General features: G+C 45.4%; 1 protein-coding gene and 1 long non-coding RNA gene across 3 annotated transcripts in view; one reads left to right on the top strand and one right to left on the bottom strand.

Annotated features, from left to right (window-relative positions):
* Positions 1-22,755, top strand: part of SMC1B (structural maintenance of chromosomes 1B) — a 75,733-nt gene extending 52,978 nt beyond the window's left edge. For both annotated transcript variants that reach the window (XM_049626502.1, XM_049626501.1), the window contains 10 exons: positions 8,324-8,465; positions 9,293-9,438; positions 10,739-10,892; positions 12,848-12,946; positions 14,724-14,880; positions 15,586-15,740; positions 16,778-16,929; positions 18,741-18,810; positions 20,914-21,024; positions 22,234-22,755. In XM_049626502.1, coding sequence (XP_049482459.1) covers positions 8,324-8,465; positions 9,293-9,438; positions 10,739-10,892; positions 12,848-12,946; positions 14,724-14,880; positions 15,586-15,740; positions 16,778-16,929; positions 18,741-18,810; positions 20,914-21,024; positions 22,234-22,335 — 1,288 coding nt within the window. In that variant the 3' untranslated portion in view covers positions 22,336-22,755. The remainder of the gene's footprint in view (positions 1-8,323; positions 8,466-9,292; positions 9,439-10,738; positions 10,893-12,847; positions 12,947-14,723; positions 14,881-15,585; positions 15,741-16,777; positions 16,930-18,740; positions 18,811-20,913; positions 21,025-22,233) is intronic.
* Positions 9,177-15,748, bottom strand: LOC125919703 (uncharacterized). Its single transcript, XR_007456871.1, has 2 exons — positions 15,660-15,748; positions 9,177-9,428 (listed from the first exon to the last, which is right to left on the bottom strand). It is a non-coding gene; the product is annotated as an uncharacterized LOC125919703 (long non-coding RNA).
* Positions 22,756-23,931: the final 1,176 nt, after the last annotated feature.

The following is a 23,931-nucleotide window of genomic DNA, read 5'->3' as shown; positions in this document are numbered from 1 at the left end:
AAACTAAATAAGCTTTTTTAAAAAAAAGAAATTTAAACAAGACAGAGAAATAATAAAGTTGAATAAAAAGAAAAGGCAGGGGCACCTGGGTGGCTCAATCAGTTAAGCGTCCGACTTCGGCTCAGGTCATGATATCACAGTTTGTGAGTTCGAGCCCCGCATTGGGCTCTGTGCTGACAGCTAGGAGCCTGGAACCTGCTTCGGATTCTGACTCCTTCTATCTCTGCCCCTCCCCCACTTGTGCTCTGTCTCTGTCTCTCAAAAATAAATAAATGGAAACAAAGGAAAGAAAGAAAAGAAAGATAGAAAAGGCATACTAGTTCTTTCATAGGAAGACTCAGTATTATAAAGAAGTTGTTCTCCCTAATTTAAGCCATAATTTCATCTCAACACATGTATGGACAAGGTTTTAAAAAAAAAAAAAAAACAACAACTGGGTAAGCTGATTCTAGAGTTGACATTCAGAACTAGCTAAAAAAATCTGAAAAGGGTAATGAGAAAGGACTAGGACTCCCAGATTTGAAAACATGTATAAAGTTGGATTAATTAAAATCTTGAGGTACTTGCTCACAAATAGAGTCCAGATCTATAAGGGAAATTCAAGTTAATATAAAGCTGGCATTTCATATAAGTAGAGAAAAAATATACTTTTCCAGTAAATCATGTTGGGATACATGTGTGTCCAACCTGGAAAAACGTACTCGGGTCCCTGTCTCATTCTTCAGACCCAGATCAATGCCAAACATTCTAGTAAATAAAATGAAGGCATAAAAATACTAGGATAAGCCATAAGAGAATTTTCAAAAATAATCTCAGACTAGAGAAGGTCTTTCAGTATGACTTAAACACCGGGAACCATAAAGGAAAGGATAAAATGCAAAGGTATAGAAATAAAGATGTTTTGCATGGCAACAGTACCGTGAAGAAAATCAAGACAAATGACGATCCGGGGGAGAACATATGTACACATACATGTTTAGAAATCGTAACGAGTGGTTGCCTCTGAGAAGACTGACAAGTGGGAAAGAGATATTTTACTTTTTGTGTATTCTTGCACCTTTTTAATTTTGTACCACATCCATGTATTATCTATTCAGATGTGATTGTTTTGACAACAGGACTATAAATTCTAAATTGAAGGATACAATAGTGACAATGACAAGGTTGTACCGTAAGTCAAAGGACAGTCCCTTTGCCCAAGGGGTGTAATCCTTTTATGTTTAAGAGTAGTCAAAGTCATGTAGAAACAGGAAGCACAAAGCATTTATGATTGCAGATTATTTAAGGCTAGACTTATACTCATCTAGATGATTGGTTTATTTTGTATTAGGTACTTCTCTTTTTTTCAGTTTTATTGAGATAAAATTGACACGCATCACTGTGTCAAGTTTAAGGTGTATAGCATAATGGTCGGAGTTACATGCATTGTAAAATTGTTATCGCAATAAGTTTAGGTAACATCCATCATCTCACATAGACAAAAAATCAAATATAATTTTTATTTTTACTTATTTGTGAAAGTCTTTTATTTCCTGTGTAGTTAACGTGCAGTGTTATAGTAGTTTCAGGTATACAATATAGTGATTCAGCAGCTCTCTGTGTTACACCGTATGTTCATCAAGATGAGGGTACTTACCCTTAGTCCTCTTTACCTATTCCACATATCTCCCACCCACCTCCCCTATGGTAACCATGTACTTGTTCTCTAGTTAAGAGTCTGTTTTTTGCTTTGCCTCTTTTCTTTTCCTTTGTTCATTTGTTTTGTATTTGTCTTTCTCTGACTGACTTATTTTGCTTAGCATAATACTCTGTAAGGAGCTCCATTCAGGTCATTGCAAATGGCAAGATTTCATTCTTTTTTATGACTAATATTCCATTGTATATACAACTGCATCTTCTCTATCCATTCCTCTGTTGATGGACCCTTGGGCTGCTTTCAAAGTTTAGCTATTGTAAATCTGCTATAAACATACGGATGCATTTATTCTTTTGAATTAGTGTTTTCATATTCTTAGGGTAAATACCCAGTAGTGTGATTACTGGACTGTAGGGTAGTTCTATTTTTAACTTTTTGATGAACCTCTGTTGTGTTTTCCACAGTGGCTGTACCAGTTTGCATTCCCACTAACAGTGCATGAAGGTTCCTTTTTCTACACACCCTCACCAGCACCTGTTTTTTCTTGCATTTTTTTTTTTTTAATTTTAGCCATTGTGATAGGTGTGAGGTGATAACTCGCTGTGATTTGTATTTCCCTGATGATGAGTGATGTGGAGCATCTTTTCAAGTGTCTGTTGGCCATCTATATGTCTCCTTTGGGGAAATGTCTGTTCATGTGTTCATTTTTAAGTGGATTATTTGTTTTTTGGGTGTTTTGTTTCTTGGGTGAGTGGTATAAGTTCTTTATATATTTTAGATACTACCCTTTGTCAAATATGTCATTTGCAAGTATCTTATTCTGCAGGTTGCCTTTTAGTTTTGTTGGTTGTTTCCTTTGCTGTGCAGAAGCTTTTTATTTTGATGTAGTCCCAATAGTTTATTTTTGCTTTTATTTTTCTTGCCTCAGGAGACATATCTAGAAAAAAGTTGTTCTGGCCAATGTCAGAGACATTATTGCCTGTCCTCTATTCTAGGATTTTTATGGTTTCTGGTCTCATATCTAGGTCTTTAATCCATTTTGAGGTTATTTTTGTGTATGGTGAAAGAAAGTGGCCCAGTTTCATTCTTTTGCATGGAGCCGTCCCGTTCTCCCAGCGCCATTTGTTGAAGAGACTGTCCTTTTCCCATTGTATAGCCTTGCCTCCTTTGTCAAAGATTAGTTGACCATATCGTGGGTTTTTTCTGGGTTTTCTGTTCCATTCCTTTGATCTGTGTGTCTGTTTTTGTGCTTGTACCATACTGTTTCGATGACTACTTTGTAGTATAATTTGAAATATGGAGTTGTGATATCTGCAGTTTTATGTTTTTAAGATTGCTTTGGCTATTCAGGGTCTTTTGTGGTTCCAGACAAATTTTAGGATTGTTTGTTCTAGTTCTGTGAAAAATGTTATTGGTATTTTGGTAGCAATTACATTAAATATGTAGATTGCTTAGGGTAGTACAGACGTTTTAACAATATTTGTTCTTCCAGTCCATGAACATGGGATGTCTTTCCATTTCTTTGTATTGTCTTCAATGTTTTATAGTTTTCAGAGTATAGGTCTTTCACCCCTTTGGTTAATTCCTAGTTTATTCCTAGGCATTTTGTTATTTTTGATGCAATTGTAAATGGGATTGTTTTTAATTTCTCTTTCTGATGCTTCATTAAATAATGTGTATAGAAATGCAGTGGATTTCTGTATATTGGTTTTGTGTCCTGCAACCTTACTGAATTTATTTATCAGTTCTAGTAGTTGTTTGGTGGAGTCTTCAGGGTTTTCTATATATGCTAGCATGTCATCTGCAAATAATGAAAGTATTATTTCTTCAGTACCAATTTGGGTGTGTTTTATTTCTTTAAAAATGTTTTTAAATGTTTATTTATTTTTGAGAGAGAAAGAGTGCACAAGCAGGGGAGGGACAGAGAGGGAGACACAGAATCCAGAGCAGGCTCCAGGCTCTGAGCTGTCAGCAATGGAGCCTGATGAGGGACTCCAGCCCACGAACTGTAAGATCATGACCTGAGCCCAAGTCAGATGCTCAACTGATTGATCCACCCAGGTGCCCCACTTTTTTTTTTTTTTAATTTTTTAAATGTTTATTTATTTTGAGAGAGAGCATGCACATGCATGTGAGAAGTGGGGGAGGGGCACAGAGAAGGGGAGAGAGAGAGAGAGAGAGAGAGAGAGAGAGAGAGAGAGAGAGAGAGAATCCCAGGCAGGCCCTGTGCTGTCAGCGCAGAGCCTGATGCAGGGCTTGATCCCACGAACCATGAGCTGATCATGACTTGAACGAATATCAAGAGTTGGACACTTAACCAGGTGCCTGGATGTCTTTTATGCCTTTCTCTTGTCTGGTTGCTGTAGCTAGGACTTCCAATATTATGTTGAATAAAAGTGGTGAGAATGGACATCTTGTCTTGTTCCTGACCTTAGGGGAAAAGCTCTCAGTTTATTCCCATTGAGTATAATGTTAGTTGTGGGTTTTTCATATAATCAAATATAATTTTTAAATACAAAAGTAATATGTACCTCTTAGCGAACATAGAAAAGACTTTTAAAAAATATCAGTCATTATCCCATTGTCTAGAAATAAAAAAACTATCAGTATTTTGGCCCATTCCTTTAATTTTATTCTCTATAATTCATAGTCCATTCATTTATTCAACACCTATTTAATGTAAGCCTCCCATGAGCTAGGCACTCTTCTAGGCACTGACACTGCAACAGTGGACAAAGCAGGTCAAGCCCCTGCCTATTCTGTGTCCTTTGCGTTTCCATGTACATTTTAGGATCGGCTTTTCAGTTGCTCGTAAAAGTCTGCTGGGATTTTGATTGGGACTGTATAAATCTATAAATCACTTTGGGAAGAATTGACATGTTTTAATGCTAATGCATGAATAGTAACCTTCTTCACTTATGTACATTTTCCTTAACTTCTCTCATTAATGTTCTTTAGTGTTCAGTGTACAAATTTTATTCATATTTTGTTCAATTTTAAGTACCTTATATTTTTATGCTATTATAAATAGAACTGTTTTTGACTATCAATTTCAAATAGATTGTTGGTAGTATATTGAAATAAGATTGGTTTTTATAAATTGACCTTGTATACTACAACTTTGCTAAACTTCTTAGTTCTAGGAGCTCTTTTTATAGATTCCTTGGGATTATTTATATAAACGATCATATTTCAGTAAAAATAATTTTATTTCTTCTTTTCCAATTAGTGTGCCTTTTGTTTCTTTCTCTTGTCTTACTGCACTAGCTAGAACCTCCAGTACGATGTCGAGTAAGTAAAAGTGGTGAGAGCAGACATCCTGCCTTATTCCCAGTCTTAGCGGCAGAGCATTCAGTCTTTCACAGTTAGGTATGGTTTTAATTTTAAGGTGCCCTTTAGCAGACTGAGATAGTTCCTTTCTGTTTATAGTTTGCTTAAATGTTTCATCATGAATGGATACTTTTTCTGTCGTCTTTTGAGATGATTACATGGTTGGGGTTTTTTGTTGTTTATTAACGTAGTAAATTATACTGATTGATTTTAGAATGTTAAACCAACTTGATGTACCTAGGATAAACCCGACTCAGTCGTACTGTATTGTATCCTTTTCAAATATTTTTGGATCTGATTTGCTAAAATTTTGTTAAGGATTTTTGCATCTACATTCATGAGTGTATTGGTATACATATTTTTTTCTTGGAGTATCTTTGTCATGTTTTTGTATCAGGGCAATGCCTAATGCCAAACCCATGAAATGAATCAAGAATTGTTCTCTCTGCTTGTTTTTTCTGGAAGGGTTTTTGTAGAATTAGATTACTTCTCTCCTAAAAGTTTGGTGAAATTTGCCAGTGAAGCCACTGAGGCCACCTACCTTTCTTCGTGGGAAGGTTTTTAGTTACAAATTCAGTTTTCCTAATAGATGTAGGGCTAGTCAGGGTATTTTTTTCCTTGAATGGGTCCTAGTAGTTTATTTCTTTCAAGGAATTTATGTGTTTCACCCAGGTTGTCAAATTTATTAACGTAAAGTTAATAATAATCGCTTTTTATCCTTTTTAATGCCTGTAGGATCTGAACTGATACCATCTCTTTTATTTCTGATATTGGTGATTTATCGTCTTTCTTTTCTTCTTGATTCCTAGCTAGAGGTGTTTTAGTTTTATTGATCCTTTCTAAGAGCAGCTCTTGGCTTCCTTGGTTTTCTCTGTGGTTTGTCTATGTTGTTGATTTCTGTTCTCACCTTTATTGTTTTCTTCCTTCTACTTATTTTGGTACATAAGCATTATTTTCTAATATGAGTATTTTGAACTGTATCTTTCCTTGCAACTATTGCTTATACTGCATCCCACTACTTCTGGTATGTTGTGTTTTCAGTCTCATCCCATTCAAAATATTTTCTAACGTCCCATGTGATTTCTTTCAAAGACCCTTCTGGGGTTCAGAAGTGTGTTGTTTAATGGACACCTGCTGGGGGGTGGGTGGAGTATTCTTTCGGTGGCAGTTAAATCTAGTCACTCAAATCCTCTCTGTAACTTAGTGGTCCTCTGCCTGGTTGTTCAGCAAACACTGAGAGGGGTGTTGAAATTTCCAAGCGTACTTTTGGATCTGTCCATTTCTTCTTCTGGTGGTGTGAGTTTACTTTATTTTAATTTAAATTTTTTTAATGTTTTATTTATTTTTGAGACAGAGACAGAGCGTGAGCAGGGGAGGGGCAGAGAGTGAGCGAGACACAGAATCCAAAGCAGGCTCCAGGTTCTGAGCTGTCAGCACAAAGCCCAATGCAGGGCTCGAACTCACAAACCATGAGATCATGACCTGAGCCAAAGTCAGACGCTTAACCGACTGGGCCACCCAGGCGCCCCAACTTTATGTATTTTAAAGGCTTGTGATTAGGTCTATACATATTTGGGATCATTAGGTCTTTTTGCTGAATTAATCCCTTTATCCTTGTAAAATGCCCCCCTCTTTATCCCTGTCATATTCTTTTTTTCTGAAGTCTGCTTGAACTTCAGTAGATTATCTTTCTAAAGAATTATGTCTACTACTGCTTATTGGATTTCTCATAAAAATCCAACTGGAATTCTGATTGAGATTCTGGGTCTGATAACATATTTATTTGGGGAGACCATCTTCAAAATATCAAGTCCTCTCATCTAAGAACATAGTATGACTCTTCATTTATTCTAATCATCTATATTCTTTATTAGAATTTTAAAGTTTTCTTTTCCATTGAGATCTTGTGTTATCATAAGTTACTTCTTAGATATTTTAGAGGGGTTTTTTTTCTCTTATGAATAGTATTTCTTTTTATGCTGTATTTCTAGTTGGTTTCTACCGGTGTAGAAACACGGTATCGACGTTTAGATCGATGTAACATATGATAAGTTTGCCAAACTCTCTCGTTACCTCCAGTAGCTTATCTATTACGTAGCTGGGATGCCTCTGACATCCGACTGAAAACGTGGAGTAGGCAGTTGAGTGTACAGGCTAGGAGTTCATGGGAGAGGTGCAGGCAGAGGTATAAAGTCTGGGTCTGTATGCAGATGGCACTTAAAGCCATGTGCCTGGGTGAGGTCACCAGAAACTATTAAAGGAGCAGCCAGTGAGGGGAGAGGAAAGCTGGAGTAGTGTGGTGTCCAGAGCCAGTGAAGAAGTGTCTCCCTCATATGTGGTCTGCATACGAGTCTGCAGCAGAAATAGGTCCTTCGGGGGTTTGTTGTCCACTACCACCACAGGCGCTGTTGTCAGCGGCTACGAGCAGAGCCTCCGAGGGTGTCACGCCTGGCTCCACCATGTCCTGACTAGGTGGCCTTGGGCAGGAAACTTGGCTCTGCCTTGGTCTGCTCGTCCTCATCATAAACGGGGATAGGACTACCACCCACCTCAGAGAGTCCTAGGACTTAAGTGAGTTAAATCACGGAAAGGTGTTTGTAACAGCGGCTGGCATGCAGTCCCCTCTCCTGGAATAGCACTCGGTTTTTATCATTCCTGTTCTTGTGGTCTGTGTATCAGCAGGATCTAGCACAATCTCCGATAACGGTGCTGTAAAATGTTTCTGGACTGAATGTTGCCGTTGGGGTACGTGAGGGAGATAGGATGGGAAGAATGAGCTGCAGTGGGTCTTGGAATTCTTTACGAGGAGTCTGTGAAGCTGGCAAAGTAGGAAGCGCTTCAGGAAGGAACATGTTCTTTAGTCCCCAAGTTTGGAGTTTGTGGACGACTAGCCACTTGCAAAGACTGACTAAATAGACAAGAATAAGCACATAAATTGTAACTTAAAGACGAAGGGAGGGAGGGAGCTGATAAAAGATTGAAGAAACATGTATCGTATGCAAAGTATGAATTCTGATTCAAACAAACCAGTTGTTGTTGTTTTTAATGAGACTCAGGAAATCTGGCAGTGATCACAATTCAATATTAAGGAATTGTCCTCAGTTCTATCTATAGTAGTTTGTGGTCACTTCACTTTCAGAGACACATACTAAAATGTTGACAAATGAAATTATATGATGTCTGAAATGTGCTTCAAATAACCCAGTGCTGGAGAGCAGTGCCCAGTAGAGTTCTAGAAGAAACAGGATTCATTACAGTATTCCTTCTACTTTTGTAGCTTTTAAAAAATTTTCCACAATAACAATTAAAGAACTAAAGGCTCTTTACCACTTGTAACACTTGACTCTGTTATACTAGATTAGAATTTGAGAAACAGAAAACTCTGCTTAATATTCAACTCGAATATAGTCGCAATCAGCTGAAGAAGAAGCTGAATAAGATCCGTACATTAGAAGAAACCATCGAAAAAGGCAGAGAAGACATCGATAACCTAAAGAAGGTAACTAATTATAGGCGGCTGAAGTGTGCTGCCATTGAAATGATTTCTTTCATTGCGTAAACACTGTTGGACTCCCGAAGTGTTCTCATAGCGATGGGAAGGGTGGGGGCAGGTTTGAGAAATACTGGAAGTAAAATCAGCAGGTTCACAAATTACTAGGTGTTGAAGTGGGAGAGGCGTGTGGGGGGTAGGTGCCGCTGAGGACTCCTGAGTTCTAATTTGGGCGATTCGTGGATAGAGGGGCAAGTTAAAGAGAGGAAAGTCTGGACCCACGGAGCTTGAGTCGCCTGTGTGAGATCTACATAGCAAACTCTAGCAGGTGGAGGGCACGTGGAGAACAGGAGAAGCCCAGGCTGGTTAATGGGAGTAGATTGAAGCCATATGTGCATGGTTGAGACCTCACCCCCCGCCACCCCCCCAACCCCGCCCCGCCGCCCAGACAGAGCAGTAGATGCTGAGGAACAGTGAAGCGAGGGGGGAGCTCGGGAAGGAGGAAGTGAGGACAGTTGCCAAAAAGGTAAAGTCTGGGAGATGTCTGCTTAATTGCCAATTAAGAGGTCATTTTTGCAAAAACATTTTCGTTGGACAACGTCCAATGGAACAGAGTCAGAGGGTAGCAAGCTGAGGAATGAATCCAAAGTGAGGGACAAAGGCAGGTGGTAATTACCAGTCTCCAAGAAGTGTAGAACAAGAGTGGGTCACATTCGGGAATAGAAGTTCAAGCAGCACACACAATCACTGCTTTGCTTTATTGACGATGAGCTGATCTGTTGACCTTATTAACGTAAAAGATAATTAAGTCTACAATGCAAATCATCTTCGTTCAGGCTGAAGAAACTTGTCTGCAAATTGTGGATGAACTCATGGCGAAGCGGCAGCAACTTAAGGACGTATTTGTCACTCAGAATGCCAACACGGAGAAGGTCCAAGCTCAGCTTGAAGAAGAACGGAAGAAAGTTCTGGCTATTGATAGGTAATGGAGAAGTTTGTCAGCTTAACGGACCATAACCAGAGTTTTAAAGACATTTACTACCAATTTAAAATCTGTTAGAGGCAGTTTGTTATTTGAATATGTGTCCCACATCACACCTTTCAGACATTCTCATTTAGGGGAAAACCAAAAGAGGCGGTCAGTTGTTGAGAATGCATAGTTCTTTTTGGCAGATGCAGACGTGGCCCTGAACAGAGTCCCTTACCCGGAGTCCCTCTGACACTGGTGTACAGGGTCTTCCTACGGTCCGCCTGGGTGAGGACGCACGGCGGGCCGGGGGGGGATCTGGAGCCAGCCCGTGTGGTTGGTACCCCGGTTCTGCTGCTTAACATGCTGTGCCTGCCTTTCCTCAGAAGGAAATACTAACGTGGGGATCTCATAGTGCCTGCCTCCCAGGACGGTTGTCGGGATTCAGTGAGGGGTTGTTCCTAGGACACTTAGAACCTGGCACGTGATGAGCATGTGTGTTTGTCGTGATGGTGACAAGGACACTTGGAGTCAGGTGGCCTGTTGCACCCCAGCGACCTCTGCTTTTCAACCGTAAGTGGTCAGATGAAACGTGTGCTCTCTTTTTGCTCCACTCTTGGCACTTCGTAGTCTTCCTCACTGTTCAAAGCCCTTCAGCATTTCGAGATAGAGCAGAAAGTTCTTTGTCTAAGGTTTCTGAGTGGAGTTAAAGTTCATCTACTCTTGAATTGTTTTCATGGTTGTATTTAGTTTAAACAGAACCGCATCTCTGTTTATCATCATGTTCTTGAAAACCACATAATTCTTCATTTATTTTATTTTTTGGTCCTGTTTCTGGGACCTCTTAAAAATACCACGTTGTTTTATTTGGTAAAACCCCCAAACCCTCATTTAAGATAGAAGGCATTACGTTAATAGGGGCTGTAGGAAATAGGTATGTCATGACTTACCTGGTAAGACATTTCTCTTGTTAAAAGATTGTTTCTCTTGGTTTGAGGCTCTAAAGTATAGAGCTTATATTGAGGGAGAAATGCAGCTTGAAAAATTAAATAGATTTTAAAGCGAAACTAGCCTGATGAAAGTAATTATGTTTATTATTTGAAAATGCTCCATTGGATAAATTAATTACATTCATGGCCTTTCTCAAGAGCGTTAAAGTTTACATAACAGCATCAGTGCGATAACTCTAGAACTTACAGCACTCCTAGGAAAAAATCTTTTCCATGCAGTTTTATTTGTAACACATTCGTTTCTCTTCTCTGGTACAGCTCGAATGGGTAAAATATAATCACTTTTCATATCTGTGTATTTACAGGGAAGTGGCAAAATGGCAAAAAGAAGTTGTCATCATTCAGACTTCTTTGGAACAGAAACGGCTAGAGAAGCACAATATGCTGCTTGACTGCAAAGTTCAAGACCTTGAAATAATTCTTTTGTTGGGATCGCTGGACGACATCGTTGAAGTGGAGGTATTCTACCACGTGACTTCAAAATGCACGCAGCTGTGGGGAACTTGTGTAACGCCCGGTGGCTGCTTAGCCAAGTCCCAGCGCTGCAGACGGTTCCCCTGGCCCCACCCAGAGCCCCGTTAGGAGTGGAGGAGACATCTCCTGGGAGGCGAAAGGGGCAAAAGGGTCATCGTTACAGAGGACTGGGTGTCTTGTGCCGTCTCTTCCGTCTCTTGCCCATCCACGTCCTTTGAGCCCCCGCGGGATGGGCCAGTTTCTTTCCCACACATTAGATACCCGAGAGCCGCTGGAGTTAGCCACCTCTGGGGGTGGTGGTAGCAAGGCTGTGCTGTGGCTTCAGACAGAGTATCTTCCGGTTAGCTCGCCACCGGATGCAACAGAAACGGCTGGTCCTGCCTTTCAGGTCATTCCTCTCTGAGCCCTTTCTTCCCTGGGGTCTCCCCCCTACCTCCCTCCTCCCCGCCCTGCTCTGCCCGGCAGTCAGACATCTACTCTGTTCCGTCCGCCCTCCACTCCAGAAGTCCTTCGTCCTTGCTAACGTGACTACTTCTCACGACCTTATACTCCAAGTCTTTGTCTTTTTTCTCTATTTTAGCAGAGATCGCATTCCAGACAGGAGGTAAGGAAAGGAGAGAGCCCTTTCCAGGCCACAAATGACATAAACCCAGTTCAGAGGCTTTAAAGGGGGTAAAGGGACAGGACTGGAATGGAGGCGATCTCATGCCAGACTCAGTCCAGGAATTTGAACACCATCAAGAACTCTTTCTGGCTCAGTATATATTGGCTTTATTCTCCCAAATGGGCCTTCCCCACAAGGCTATAGCTGTAACCACTAGTTCTGACCAGAGGGGAAAGAGAACTCTCCCCTACTCTCTGCTGGGAAAATCCTGGGGAAGAACTCTGGCTCGTTCTGGGTCACAGGTCCACTTGTGTAGATGCAGAGAGAGAAGGGAGGGGGTCTGTTAACAGCAGAAGTACATGGGAGCAGAAAAACAATAGTCATTATACTCTAGAAAGAAAAATAGTATTTTTTTTTAAGTTATTTTTTAGAGCAAGCGCTCCAGCAGGGGAGAGGGGCAGAGAGAGAGAGAGAGAGAGAGAGAGAGAGAGAGAGAGAGAGAGAGACAATCTTAAGCAGCAGCCTGACATGAGGCTCAATCTCACGACCCTGGAATCATAACCTGAGCCAAAATCAAAAGTCCGATGCTCAACTGACTGAGCCACCCAGGAGCCCCTGCATTCACTTTTTAAAGCATGATGCTTCTTAAGAATAAAGTGTTGAGGAGAGTGAAAAGGTCCCGACCATATTGTCCCGGGAAGAGAAGTCTTGGGGAATACGATCATTCTCCTCCAATAGAAGATGGCCTGTCCCAGAGGAAAGATCACATTGGTTCTTTCTGGTCCCAAGGTGGATACAGGGTTGGGGAGGAGAGGCCACAGAAACAGCTTTCCTCTCCTAGGGAACACTTGTACCACTACTTGAGTGGTGAGTTCCCTGACTGGAATTTGGTAAGCACATCTGGTAGGGGCCACGTAATGGGGATACGATATAAGATCTTCTATAAAGGCTGAAATAGACAAAGCACTAGGTAGAAATTGTCTCTCTCCAGAGGGCTGAACAAGGAACACCAGGCAGAAATCATTTCAACAGTTGTCATAGGAGTAACTGTCCTATCACTGTTTTGAGGCTGAACCTGAGATTTCCCTTCCACTGGAGGTGCGGAGACAGGGTGTGTTCCCTAGGTCTCCGGGATTCTCCTGGAAGACTCTTCTATGGTGGGAGAGACTGTGCCGGATGGGGGTCTTGCTGCCGGGTCGTCACAGCCTTGCAGGCCACGTGAGGATTTTAGCGTTTCACCCGAGTGAGGTGGCGATCAGCTGAAGGGCTCGGGACAGGTGGAGGAGTAGAGCTCCCCATTTCTCATAACAAAGGAGGGGCTTTATCTGTTTTTCAGTTGGGCACCGAAGCAGAAAGTACCCAGGCAACGAGTGACATCTATGAAAAAGAAGCAGCCATTGAGGTAGACTACAGCTCCCTGGGAGAGGATTTGAAGGTAAACGGAGGCTTTCCGTTAGGGCTAGTTCATGGTGACAGTGAATATTTACAGGTAATACAGAAAAGTGTTTTGACCGTAGGTTCAGGGGAAAAAGTAGATTGGCTAATGGTGTTTGAAGAAATGGTCTAAATAGACAACTTCTTAAAAATGTTTCTGTCAGCCTTTCTCACTGTGTGTTCACAGAACATGAGTATCTTGGAAATGCTTCCCAAATGAAGTCTTCTGTGGGCAGCCAGTTTTTTGAAAGGCTGTCTCCTTGGAGATTTACAGTGAGCGTTAGTCTCTGAGAAGTCCCGCAGCAGACGCAAGTGGCCACCGTACTCCAGCAGCCTGGGGTGGCCTGTCATCGTCCCGCTGTGGCCCCCACAGTAGGGGACAGACACATCCGTCACGGCTGCAGAGCACAGACCTGGGGTCCGGTTTCAGGGTCTCTAATCCGGCATCTCTGGCCCTGCTGCTCCGTCGTCCCTGTGAGCCGCCCTCCGATACCGCATTTGCGTTTTGCCTCCATCCCGAGGCCGCGTCTCTCGTGGAGGGCACAGCGACTAGCCGGTCCTGGCGTTCCAGCCACGCAGCCCCGCAGCCTTCAGGCAAGAGACAGGCCGCCTTCGTAGTGGTGTGTCAAGGGTGAAGAAGGGCTTTTCTGACAGAGCCCCAGGAGCTGTGCTGGCATCACAGTGGCCAGAACTGGTGACCGGTCACCGTCGGGGGGACGGGGTTGGCGAGCCTCAGATCAAGCAGGGACCCCCGCCCCCTGCCACAAGGGACCCGTGAGGGAGGAAAGCTCAAGCATGGGCTCTGTGAGACAGGGGTGGAGACTAGATGCCAGGTAGCAAGGTCCACCTTTCAATTTCACATGTTCTTACAGGTGCTGTGAGATTTGCTGGGCTCGTGGATCGCAGTTCTATTTTTAGGCAGTCACAAAACAGCTTTTGTCTTCTCTGTAGTCTATTTAGTGCTTTCATGTTTAGAAAATCCTCACCCACCTTATTACTGAGTAAATATTTATAAATATTGTTCGTGTTTTGTCTTCATTACCTATTTAATTCATCTGAAGTTTATTTTGGTAGGTGGCATATAAGGTAAGTATCTGTTTTTAAGAAGTTACCTAAATTAGCCAGTGTACCCAACATTTTTCAAATAATTCTCTTCTCAATGCCTTAAAACCGTCACATTCCTCATGTTAATGAACCACCCTGGGAGGGCAAGAACGCTTTCCTGGAAGGTCACGCCTACACCCCTTCCTCCTTTCCCTCCTCGCTTAAGGTCCCTTCATCCTGGTGGCTTCAGCTGAAGTGTCTCCCCCTCCAGACTGGTTGGGTGCCTCCTCCCTGCCCCGCAGAGGGTCTCCACACTGTTGTCGATGCCAGCCTGGGTGTCCGACTTCCCAGTGAGCTCTTTAAGAGCAAGGACAGAACGGTTTTCATCACTGAATCCTCGGGGTCTAATCCATAAGTAAACGATCAGTATTTTTTAACGAATGAGAAAATGCGATCTATGAGTTGCTGCTTTTTGCCCACATGAGGAAGCGTGGAGGTGAAGCATGTTCCGGGAGAGCAGTATCTAGAACACTGGAGCCACGGCACGGCACAGCTGGCTAAGGGAGCTGCGGACAGCGCGGCCCGACTGTGTTTCGGACTCCGAGGCGCCAAGGGAGGGAAGGGGTGGCTGCGGAGAAAGGGAGGCAGGGACCTGGTCCTGAAGGGCCCTGTGCCCAATTCCTCGGCAGCTAGGGTCTGAAAGGCAAGCGGTCACCGCTGTTCTCTGTCAATAGGCGCTACAAACGGATAAAGAAGTGGAGGCCCGCCTCAGACTCCTGCTGCAGCAGGTGGCGTCCCAGGAGGAGGTCCTGTTGAAGACGGCGGCCCCAAACCTGAGAGCCCTGGAGAACCTGAAGACCGTCAGGGACAAGTTCCAGGAGTCCACAGACGGTGAGGCTGGGCGGTACTTGCCAGCAAGGCCGCACTCCTGGGGGTCGTGGGTTCTCTTTATTTTTAACTTAGATCTTTCTCTGTCATCCCATATTAATGTGTACTTTTAGTACTGAGTCACTAGTTGCTGCCTTGGTAAGAAGTGCTCTGCTTTAATTTAAAAAAAAAAGTATACTGGTTATTTTAGAACATAATTTTTTATACCAGTGTGATGGCCGTCTTAGATTCTCTTTCACAGAATTTGTCGCTCTTATTTAAAAATTAGCCCTATTAGAAAAAGGGCCCATCGATTTTAAGAGCCATGTTCTTAGAATTAATAACAATTGGGGTATTTTAAAGGTAGATTTTACTCCAGACAACCAAATTCAAAATCCAGTTTTTAAGATACTCTATGCTTTAAAGTTGCAATAAGAGGGGCGCCTGGGTGGCTCAGTCGGTTGAGCGTCCGACTTCAGCTCAGGTCATGATCTCACCGTCCGTGAGTTCGAGCCCCGCGTCGGGCTCTGGGCTGACCGCTCGGAGCCCGGAGCCTGTTTCAGATTCTGTGTCTCCCCCTCTCTCTGACCCTCCCCTGCTCATGCTCTGTCTCTCTCTGTCTCAAAAATAAATAAACGTTAAAAAAAAAATTAAAAAAAAAAAAAGTTGCACTAAGAGAAGCCCTCCCCCCAGTGGTCTTCAAAGTAAAGAACGTTGCTTCTCTGTCAGCTTTTGAGGCCAGCAGAAAGGAAGCCAGAGTGTGTAGGCAAGAGTTTGAACAGGTGAAAAAAAGGAGATACGACCTCTTCAGCCAGTGTTTTGAGCACGTCTCCGTCTCCATTGATCAAATCTACAAGAAGCTCTGCAGAAACGTCAGCGCCCAAGTAGGTATTTCCACCCCAAATGCCGCTGGAAACTGTGTTGGTGGTCGTTTTTTTCTGGTGGGAAATAAATATCCACCGCATTATCTGAGTGACCCACTTCCAGTCGATTCCAGAACATTGGTTGCCACAGTAACTGTGTTCTAGATCCCACTCACTGTCCCACTGGTCAGCCTGGACAAGGCAGAACCTCTCTGGTTCCATTTTTTCATCTGAAAAATGAGGGGGTTCAGTCATTTGTTTCCAGATTCTCTTCAGTTCTGAGTTCTGTTGCCTGGTGCTAATTTGGTTTCATGGCAGTCAGTGGTCTCTGTAGTACAGGTCATGTTCTGTAGAGGGTCTTGGGAATGTCTGACCTGGGGTCTGTGACAAGTTGGGCGGAGTACAAAGGAGAGGAAGGAACCAAAGGCAGGACTGTGTCGATAGTCCCTTTGCTATAACCTTTGCCCGTGACGCGGTCAGTACCCACAGCAGACCCCGTGGCACTGAACGTGGAATCAAGGGGTGCATGGGGGACTTCTACACCTGCTTTTACCTTTCTGCTGGTGTTCTTTTATGGCTGAAAGTTGATCCTGGATCAGACACTTAGGATTTTAGCTGAAAATAATTTACTTATCTTCAGTAAAATAAGACTAAAATAAACCCATTAACTTCTTGAAGGCAGGATTCCTGCCTGTATCTACAGTACCTGGCCCGCAACGGCTATTCAATAAATGGTTGATGACGGGCCAACGGGTGAGCCGAACAAAGACTGTTTTTGCCAGACTGCGACATGTGCTGCTGACGTTTGAATGGCAGTCCTACGGGAAGGCCTACTCCTCTGTGTGTGTTAGAATGTTTTCCCTCTCCTACCACCCACGCAACCCTATTTCCTGTGACTGCATGAACAGCTATACACATTGTTTACAGGCATTGGTATTTTCCCATCAAAACGGAGGAAAACCTCACCAATAGAATATTTCACAACCTCTCTCAGTTTCCAAAGTCGAAATTTTACTAATTGCTTCTGTGATACTGCTAATAAATAACCTGTGTTTCAGGCATTTCTTAGCCCAGAAAACCCAGAAGAGCCTTACCTAGAGGGAATCAGCTATAACTGCGTGGCTCCAGGCAAACGGTTCATGCCAATGGACAATCTGTCGGGGGGAGAAAAGTGTGTGGCAGCTTTGGCCCTCCTGTTCGCGGTGCACAGGTAAGGCCACAGTGAAGTGTCTTTCAGCGTATGTGCTACAAAACTGTTTTCTTCAGCCAGACGATTCAGGTTGTTTTAGGCCTATAATAATTTAGACTGAAAATCTAACACATAATTCAGTCCTTGACAGATTTTCACTAAATTTCTGCAACTACCAGAGGCTACTAATATTCCAAGTTTATAGAAAGGAAAGGAAAGGAAATCCTGGGATGGACGGATGTGACATCAGGATTGCCAACAAACCGAACAAAACATCCAACCCGTGTGTTGTTTTCCTAGTATATATTCAGAGAGCTGTGTTTAGGTAAAGAATGTTACACAGAGTATTTCTTCTGAAAAAACGTTTAACCTCCTCCTCTCCACTAATGGTGGTGGCAATCTGTGAGGAAAATGGAGAAGATGCCGGCTAAGATCAGGACGGCTAGTGTTCAACATTCCAGTCATTAGATGAAGGCCCAGGTGTGCATGGTGCTCCCTCTCTACTTTCACGACCAGAAGGATTAGCATCAGCTGATGTTCATAAGAGGAGGCCAGTACAGGAAAGGAAAAGAAAATACCACCATTCATGCAGGAGACTTTGGGGAAAGCAGGCAGCAGGAATCGAAACGTGAGCCTGTGTTGAGCAAATCGCAGCAGAATAAGACTATTACTAGGGGTCCCTTACTAGTAATTACTGTCACCATCCATTTATTCGACAGATACTGATTAGAGATCTGCTGTGTGTCGGGTGGTGGTGCAGGCATCGGAGAGTCGGCAGGGAACAAAACAAAATCTTTGCCTCAAAGATACGTTATTTTTGTTGGGGAAGACAGAGGAGAAGGTATTTTAGTAAACTAACTCTCTGACAGAGAGACTATCAGGAGATGGCAGATGCTATAGAGAAGAAAATAAAGTAGGGAATTGGAGACAGTAAATAGCAGGGAGGGATTTGCAATATTAGAGTCACCCTGGAAGGCCTATTTGAGAAGGCAACATTTGAGCAAAGTTTGAAGGAATGAAGGGAGCAAGTCATGTGGCTGTAGCTAAGGGAAGATTGTTCTAGACATGAGGAACAGCATGTGCAAAGGCCCTGAGGCCAGAGACAGCCGGCATCCGTAGTGAATGGGCCGTATGCAACAGTGGTGGACACAGGGATAGGAACTGTGGTAGCCGTCAGGGAGAAAGGGGAAGAGGGGCTGGACCAGGGTGAGTGTCGGCTGAGCAGACAAGGTGTGGGGTGAGAGGGAGGCGGCAGGGGTGACACATACCAGCTCGAATGAAAAGACCGTGGGAGGGAACAGGTCTGGAGGGGCAGCTGAGGAGTGGGATCAGGGATGAGCTTTAGCTGTTTATCAGACACCCGCCAGGAACCGTCGGGCAAGCTGTTGGGCACATGAGGCAGGTAGGGTGTGGGAGCCATCAGTATACGGATGGTGTTTAAATCCCAGAGATGAGATGAAACCACACGCGAGCCAATTAGCGTGGAAGGACCATGGACCGTACCCCAGGGCACCGCGGTATGAAAACGTTCGAGCACCGCTCGGAGAGGAGCTGGCGGAAGAAACCTGGAAGGAGCGGTGGGGGAGGTGGGGGAGCAGACGGTCATCTGTGACATCAGGCCGCCAGGTGGGGGCAGCCCCCCATGCCACCCGCAAAGGTCACGGGGGACACCGACTGAGCACTGCCCGTTGGATTCGGCACCGTCGGGGTCACTGGTGACTTGGTGACTGAGGCAGAAGCATCCAAGGGGATGGATCTTGTTCAGTCTGAATACTGTTAATCTTCTCCAGGTCTCTCGAAAACCAAAGCTGTTCCTTGTAATTTCTTCCTAGTTTTCGGCCCGCTCCGTTCTTTGTCTTAGATGAAGTGGACGCAGCCCTGGACAACACTAACATTGGCAAAGTGAGTGTCTCCCCGCTTTTAATTTCCAAAAGAACACCTGTAGTCCAAGGATCACGTGCTGGTCAGAAGGCCGCCTACCTTGGAACACCCAGTTGGTTGGAGAACGGCTGATTAAAAATCAAATCTAAGTTAAAGATCTAAACAGGAGAGGCTGTGGGGGAGCAGTTTTCATTCGAGGGGCAGGGGATCCTCAGTCAATTGCTGGGGAATCAAAACAGGGAGTCAAGTCAGGATCGCTGTGCTGAATCCACAGCACTGCTGGTGGGTGGCTTCTCCCCGGTTCTAGACGTCAGCGTAAAGCCACCTGAAAGAGACGGACTGTGAGGCCACAGCTCCCCACTGTGAGTCTGACGGGAGCACGGGGTCAGCCGTGGAAGCGCGACCAAAGAGGAGGGGCGGTTCTGCCTGCAGACTCCTGGTGTCACGGTCCCGCTGCCAGAGCCGTCCATTCTGGAGATGGGCGAATTGGACTCCTGGTTCCGCTTCCAGGCACGTTCATCTTCCAGAGAGGACCAGGCTCTTTGTAAACTGGCATCGTGGCATATATACCTTAGTCTCGTGAGCTTGGCTGAGGAGTCCACCTCTGAGAGGGAGTCCTGGGTCCCTGACGCTGGGCTCCCTGGAGCCCGGCAGGAGATGCCAGAGTCGGGGGGGGTTTCGGGAGCTGCGGCTGAGGCCCTTCTGGCGGCCCACGTGGCCTCACTCAGCGCTGCCCGAGCTGTGTTCATCCAGCCCAGGTTTCTCATCCCTGCGTTCTGAACACATCCGCTCCGTAGTCAGAGGTTTAAAAACCAGATCCCCGATCCCTTTGAACTTTGTAGAGGACAGGAAAGAGCCACCTTCTGTGACCTGCCAGGCTTCAGGTTAACTGGGGAAGGGAAAGAAAATAGGAACAAAAGACAATCTGTTTGTCTCCTGAACACCGGCCAGCGTGCATCGGCTGATTGGACTCAACGGCCTCATTTAGGAGACCTCTTCCCCCGAAGAGGTGAATTTTGGTGCTTTGTAGCCCATCTTCTGTATGTTGGGGTGGGGTGGGGGGGGTCTATTTTTGTGGGCTCTTTTCTCATTAGCTTTTAAGGTATCCGTGGCTTCCAGCAAGATGGAGCTGTATTACTGGCCTCTCCAGGGACAAGGTCTTACTTAAGACTGTTCTGTGGCACCCAGCCTGTGTATTAAAGACCTGTCACCCTTCAGTCTCCCCCAGGATCCACCCTGCCGACCGCTCCGCTGCCATGCTGAGCGCGGGCGGACGTGTGAGCGGCTCCCAAGTGACGGCCACCCCCTCTGGTGCCCGGGGTGCCCGCCGTGCACCTCGGGCAGCTCAGCAAACAGTGTGTCCCACCCCCCTCCCGCTCACAGCCGCTCCACAGTGGCTACCACTGCCTCTGATGCTGAACCGAGTTCCTTCTGCCTGTGAATTCAACCCCTTCACCAGAAGCAGTTTCCCCTCCTGGTCCCTCACCTCCGCCAGCGACTCCTCACCCAGCACTGGGCCATAGTCCCACACAGTCGGGACCCGTACGCGCGGCCCAGAGCCATCCAGCCCCTCAGAGACGTGCGGGGGGTGGGCAAATATCCTGGGGGGCTGTGCCCAGTCCTTCTCCATCTCCCTCTGGGTTCTCAGCAGATTTCGTTCAACAAGACCCCTTTCTATCTTACTCCCATTCCTTGGATTTGAGGATGGTTCCTGAATATATATAATTGCCACTTTTCCTATCTTTAGGCTCTGAGTTATTAGCAAAATAGGAAGATGGAAATTTAAAGACCGGTCCTTCCTCAATGTCTGAGTGGTCGTTTTTACCTTGTTATGAAAACTGATTGCATGTTCACTTGATGATATCTTAAGTTAGAGCTTTGTTCTTTAAAATATTCTTAAAGTTTCGATGGCAGATTTAATAAGATTTACAATTTTTTTCACCTTTTAATCTGAGCGGTTTCCATTTCTGCACTTATACTGGGTTTACTGAGTTACCAGCAAGGCAAGTAAGTGCTTTGTCCCCTACGATGGGCAGAGATGGGCACAGTCACCCTCCCGGGGCCCAGAAAGGAAGCCTTTCCTTGCTGGTGAAATGTGTGCTTTTTGTCCCCCTCCCCCCCCAGGTCTCAAGTTACATCAAAGAGCAGACTCAGGAGCAGTTTCAGATGATAATCATTTCCCTAAAAGAGGAGTTCTATTCCCAGGCCGATGCGCTGATAGGCATCTACCCGGAGGTAAAAGGCAGCCCCAGGAGTCTCCCTGTTGTGTCCTGAAGTGAAATTACAAGTACCAGGGGGGTCTGCACATGCTGTTTGATTTCTGCAGTTGATAAATATTAGGCTTAAGTGATTTTTTTTGAATCAAGATTTTTTAAAACGACTTATTTTTCTACGACAGTAGACAGAATTTTTAAGATGGACTTGAAGTGAAAAAGCAAACAAAATTACAGAGCTGTAAGGTACACACTAAACTGTTAATACTGTGTTTCATATTTCCGTAACGTCTGCATGTTTTAGACCAAACAAATGCACTGTGGGTAGCACTAAAGGGCCCATTTATCTTTCAGAAAGGACCAGAGGGGAAACAAAACAAATTCGCCAGACGTTCCAAGTTGTATAGTAACTTAGAATTCAGACACACCTACAGCTGTTCGAAACACTTACCTGAGCTAATGGAGTAGAGCAGCTAATTCAGATCAGTTTGGGGACAGTAAGGCTTTACTTCCTGAGTTTTCATTTAAACGAAGATAAAAATTTCCCTTCCTGTGCCTACAAGATGCAAGGGAGCACCGGAAATTCTCACACCAGTGTAGGGGAACAAAAAATACCTTTTTCCTCTACGCACTTAGGTTCTCTGGCTGGGGCCCTGTAATCAGACTGGCAAAAGGCAGATTAACAGGAGGAAAACGGCTTAACACGCGCGTCACGCATGTACACGTAGATGCCCTGGTGAAGAGTAACCCCGAGGGCCGCCGGCCAGACCCCGCGCTTACACACCATTCCAGGCTAACACGAGGGACGGGGGCCGGGGGGCAGGCGAGGGGAGCCGTGGTAAGCGCGGATCGCTTGGCGGGTCCTGTGGTGCGTGTGGAAGCGGGCGCCTTCTCCGCCCGTGAGAGCTGGTGAGAGCGGAGCGGGGCCTCCTGCGTCGAGCGCATTTTCTTTGTGAATACGGAACCCTGGAGCCCGGTCCTTAGAGCCGCTCCTGTGTCGGCTGGTCCGCGGTAGCCTTTAGCTCAGGGCAGTCCGTGCGCCGGACGGCACGCGCTGGGACCTTTTACCAGATGATATAAAACATAAAGCGGATGTAAATGGAGACCCGTGGTTATAAGGAGACTCCTTTTTAAGTGCAAATCCAGATTCGTTAGTGCCCTCCTTTTATGTTTAGTGACACGTTTCTCCCCCAAGTCGACAGGTGACTTGAGCGGTCTTTTCTCATTTCAGTTCGACGACTGCATGTTCAGTAGAGTTCTGACCCTGGATCTTTCTCAGTATCCAGACACTGAAGGCCAAGAAAGCAGCAAGAGAAACCAAGAGTCGCGTTAGGACCGCGAGTGCCCCCTGAGCACCTGGGGGTGTCCGTGACCTGGGTCACGGTCACGGCGGCCTAGCTGTTGCTCTTGAATGACAGACTGCTGGAGCAGTCGGGACAGCCTGGGCCGCTGTAGCTCGCGTCCATCATTCGGGCCCCCTTCCCGTGGGTAAGGTTTCCTGAGTTAGTGTTGAGCGAATTATTAAAAAAAAAAAGTGTAATTTTGTGTCATTCTGAAAGCCAGTCAGAATAATTTTGGATTCTGCATTATTTTCACTTAGGTCTTGCCTAGTACGTTTAAGTAATCTTTCAGGGAAACTCTTGGTTCTCAAATATTGTTAGTTATAGAACGTTGAACCTGGGTTTTATGGGAAGTTATTTCAGGGGAACTGATGTCAATACAGGAAATCTCAGTAAAGAATATTCTAACCGCAGATGTCTCTGATCTATCATTTTAGAAACAAAAATTCTTTTAAGGTGAAACAATTATGTCTGCTTCAATGCAATCTGAATTTTTCTAAGTATAAATCTGTTGGGAAAACGTCGAACACCGGCTTTCCTAAGTAACAACTGACTCCTCCGCTTAAATACGTGGTTCTGGGGAGGAAAGTTGCAGCATTTTCAATAATACTTCATTTCCCTTTCAGAATGGATTAGAGTTTCGTACACAGCAGAGCAGCTCCCTCACTGCAATCTACTGACAGTTACCCGTCCACACAGGGTCTGTGGACACGTAAAGACCAGCGGCGCCTGGACGGCTCGGTCGGTTAAACGTCCAACGTCTGCTCAGGTTGTGACCTCTCAGTTCACAAGATAGAATATCCCGAGCAGGCTCCTGGTGGTCAGTGCAAAGCCTGAACACCAGGCACTCTCTCTCTCTCCCCCCCCCCCCCCCCGCCCCTCCCGTGCTCATGCACGCTCGCGCGTGCGCTCTCAAACTTTACAGAAAGAATTGCGAGATGCTGGTGGTCTTCCACTTAAGACGGGCTGGACCCAAGTGCTAACGAGGGAGCAGCCTCCCGAAGCAGTGACGCGGCCACTTTTGAACACCCACTGCTTCACGTAAACGAAGTGCCCCGTGTGCCCACCTAGACCAAAGTCACAGAAGACCTGCTTCCTGCCCTCACCCAGCCAATCAATCTCTTACGAGTGTAGAGAGCGGAGGCCACTCTATTTGTCTCCTGTTCCTAAGAAAACACCGGCAACACCTCTGCCTCGCGGACCTCCTCCGCTTTACACAACATCAACTTCGCGCCGAGACGTCCCCGTTGCCACGTGAGCTCAGAGTCGACCCCGGTCGCACCTTGGGCCGCTCTCGCTCTCTCACCGGGACCCACGCCGTCGGTGATCCTTCACGGCACGGTTTGTCACGGCACCGGCTACCCCGTTCCTGAAAACCACAGGCCGGCGGGAAACTCGTGCTTGGGGCGCCACCACGGGCCCAGGGAGCCAGCCGGCGAGCCACCAACAAGCGAGTCGTGCTCCAGGTGCCTCTAGCAGACCAATGACGTTGGAACCAGCGTGCGTTTGAATTCGCTCGGTGGACAGCCGACCCGACTGCAGAGGCCGCCCGTCACGGCGACGAGGCCTCACGGCCTGGAGCATGGCGC

This window comes from Panthera uncia, chromosome B4, assembly GCF_023721935.1.
Source record: "Panthera uncia isolate 11264 chromosome B4, Puncia_PCG_1.0, whole genome shotgun sequence".
NCBI lineage: Eukaryota > Metazoa > Chordata > Mammalia > Carnivora > Felidae > Panthera > Panthera uncia.
The sequence above is the reverse complement of the archived record's forward strand: the minus strand, read 5'-3'. Positions and strand labels throughout refer to the sequence as shown.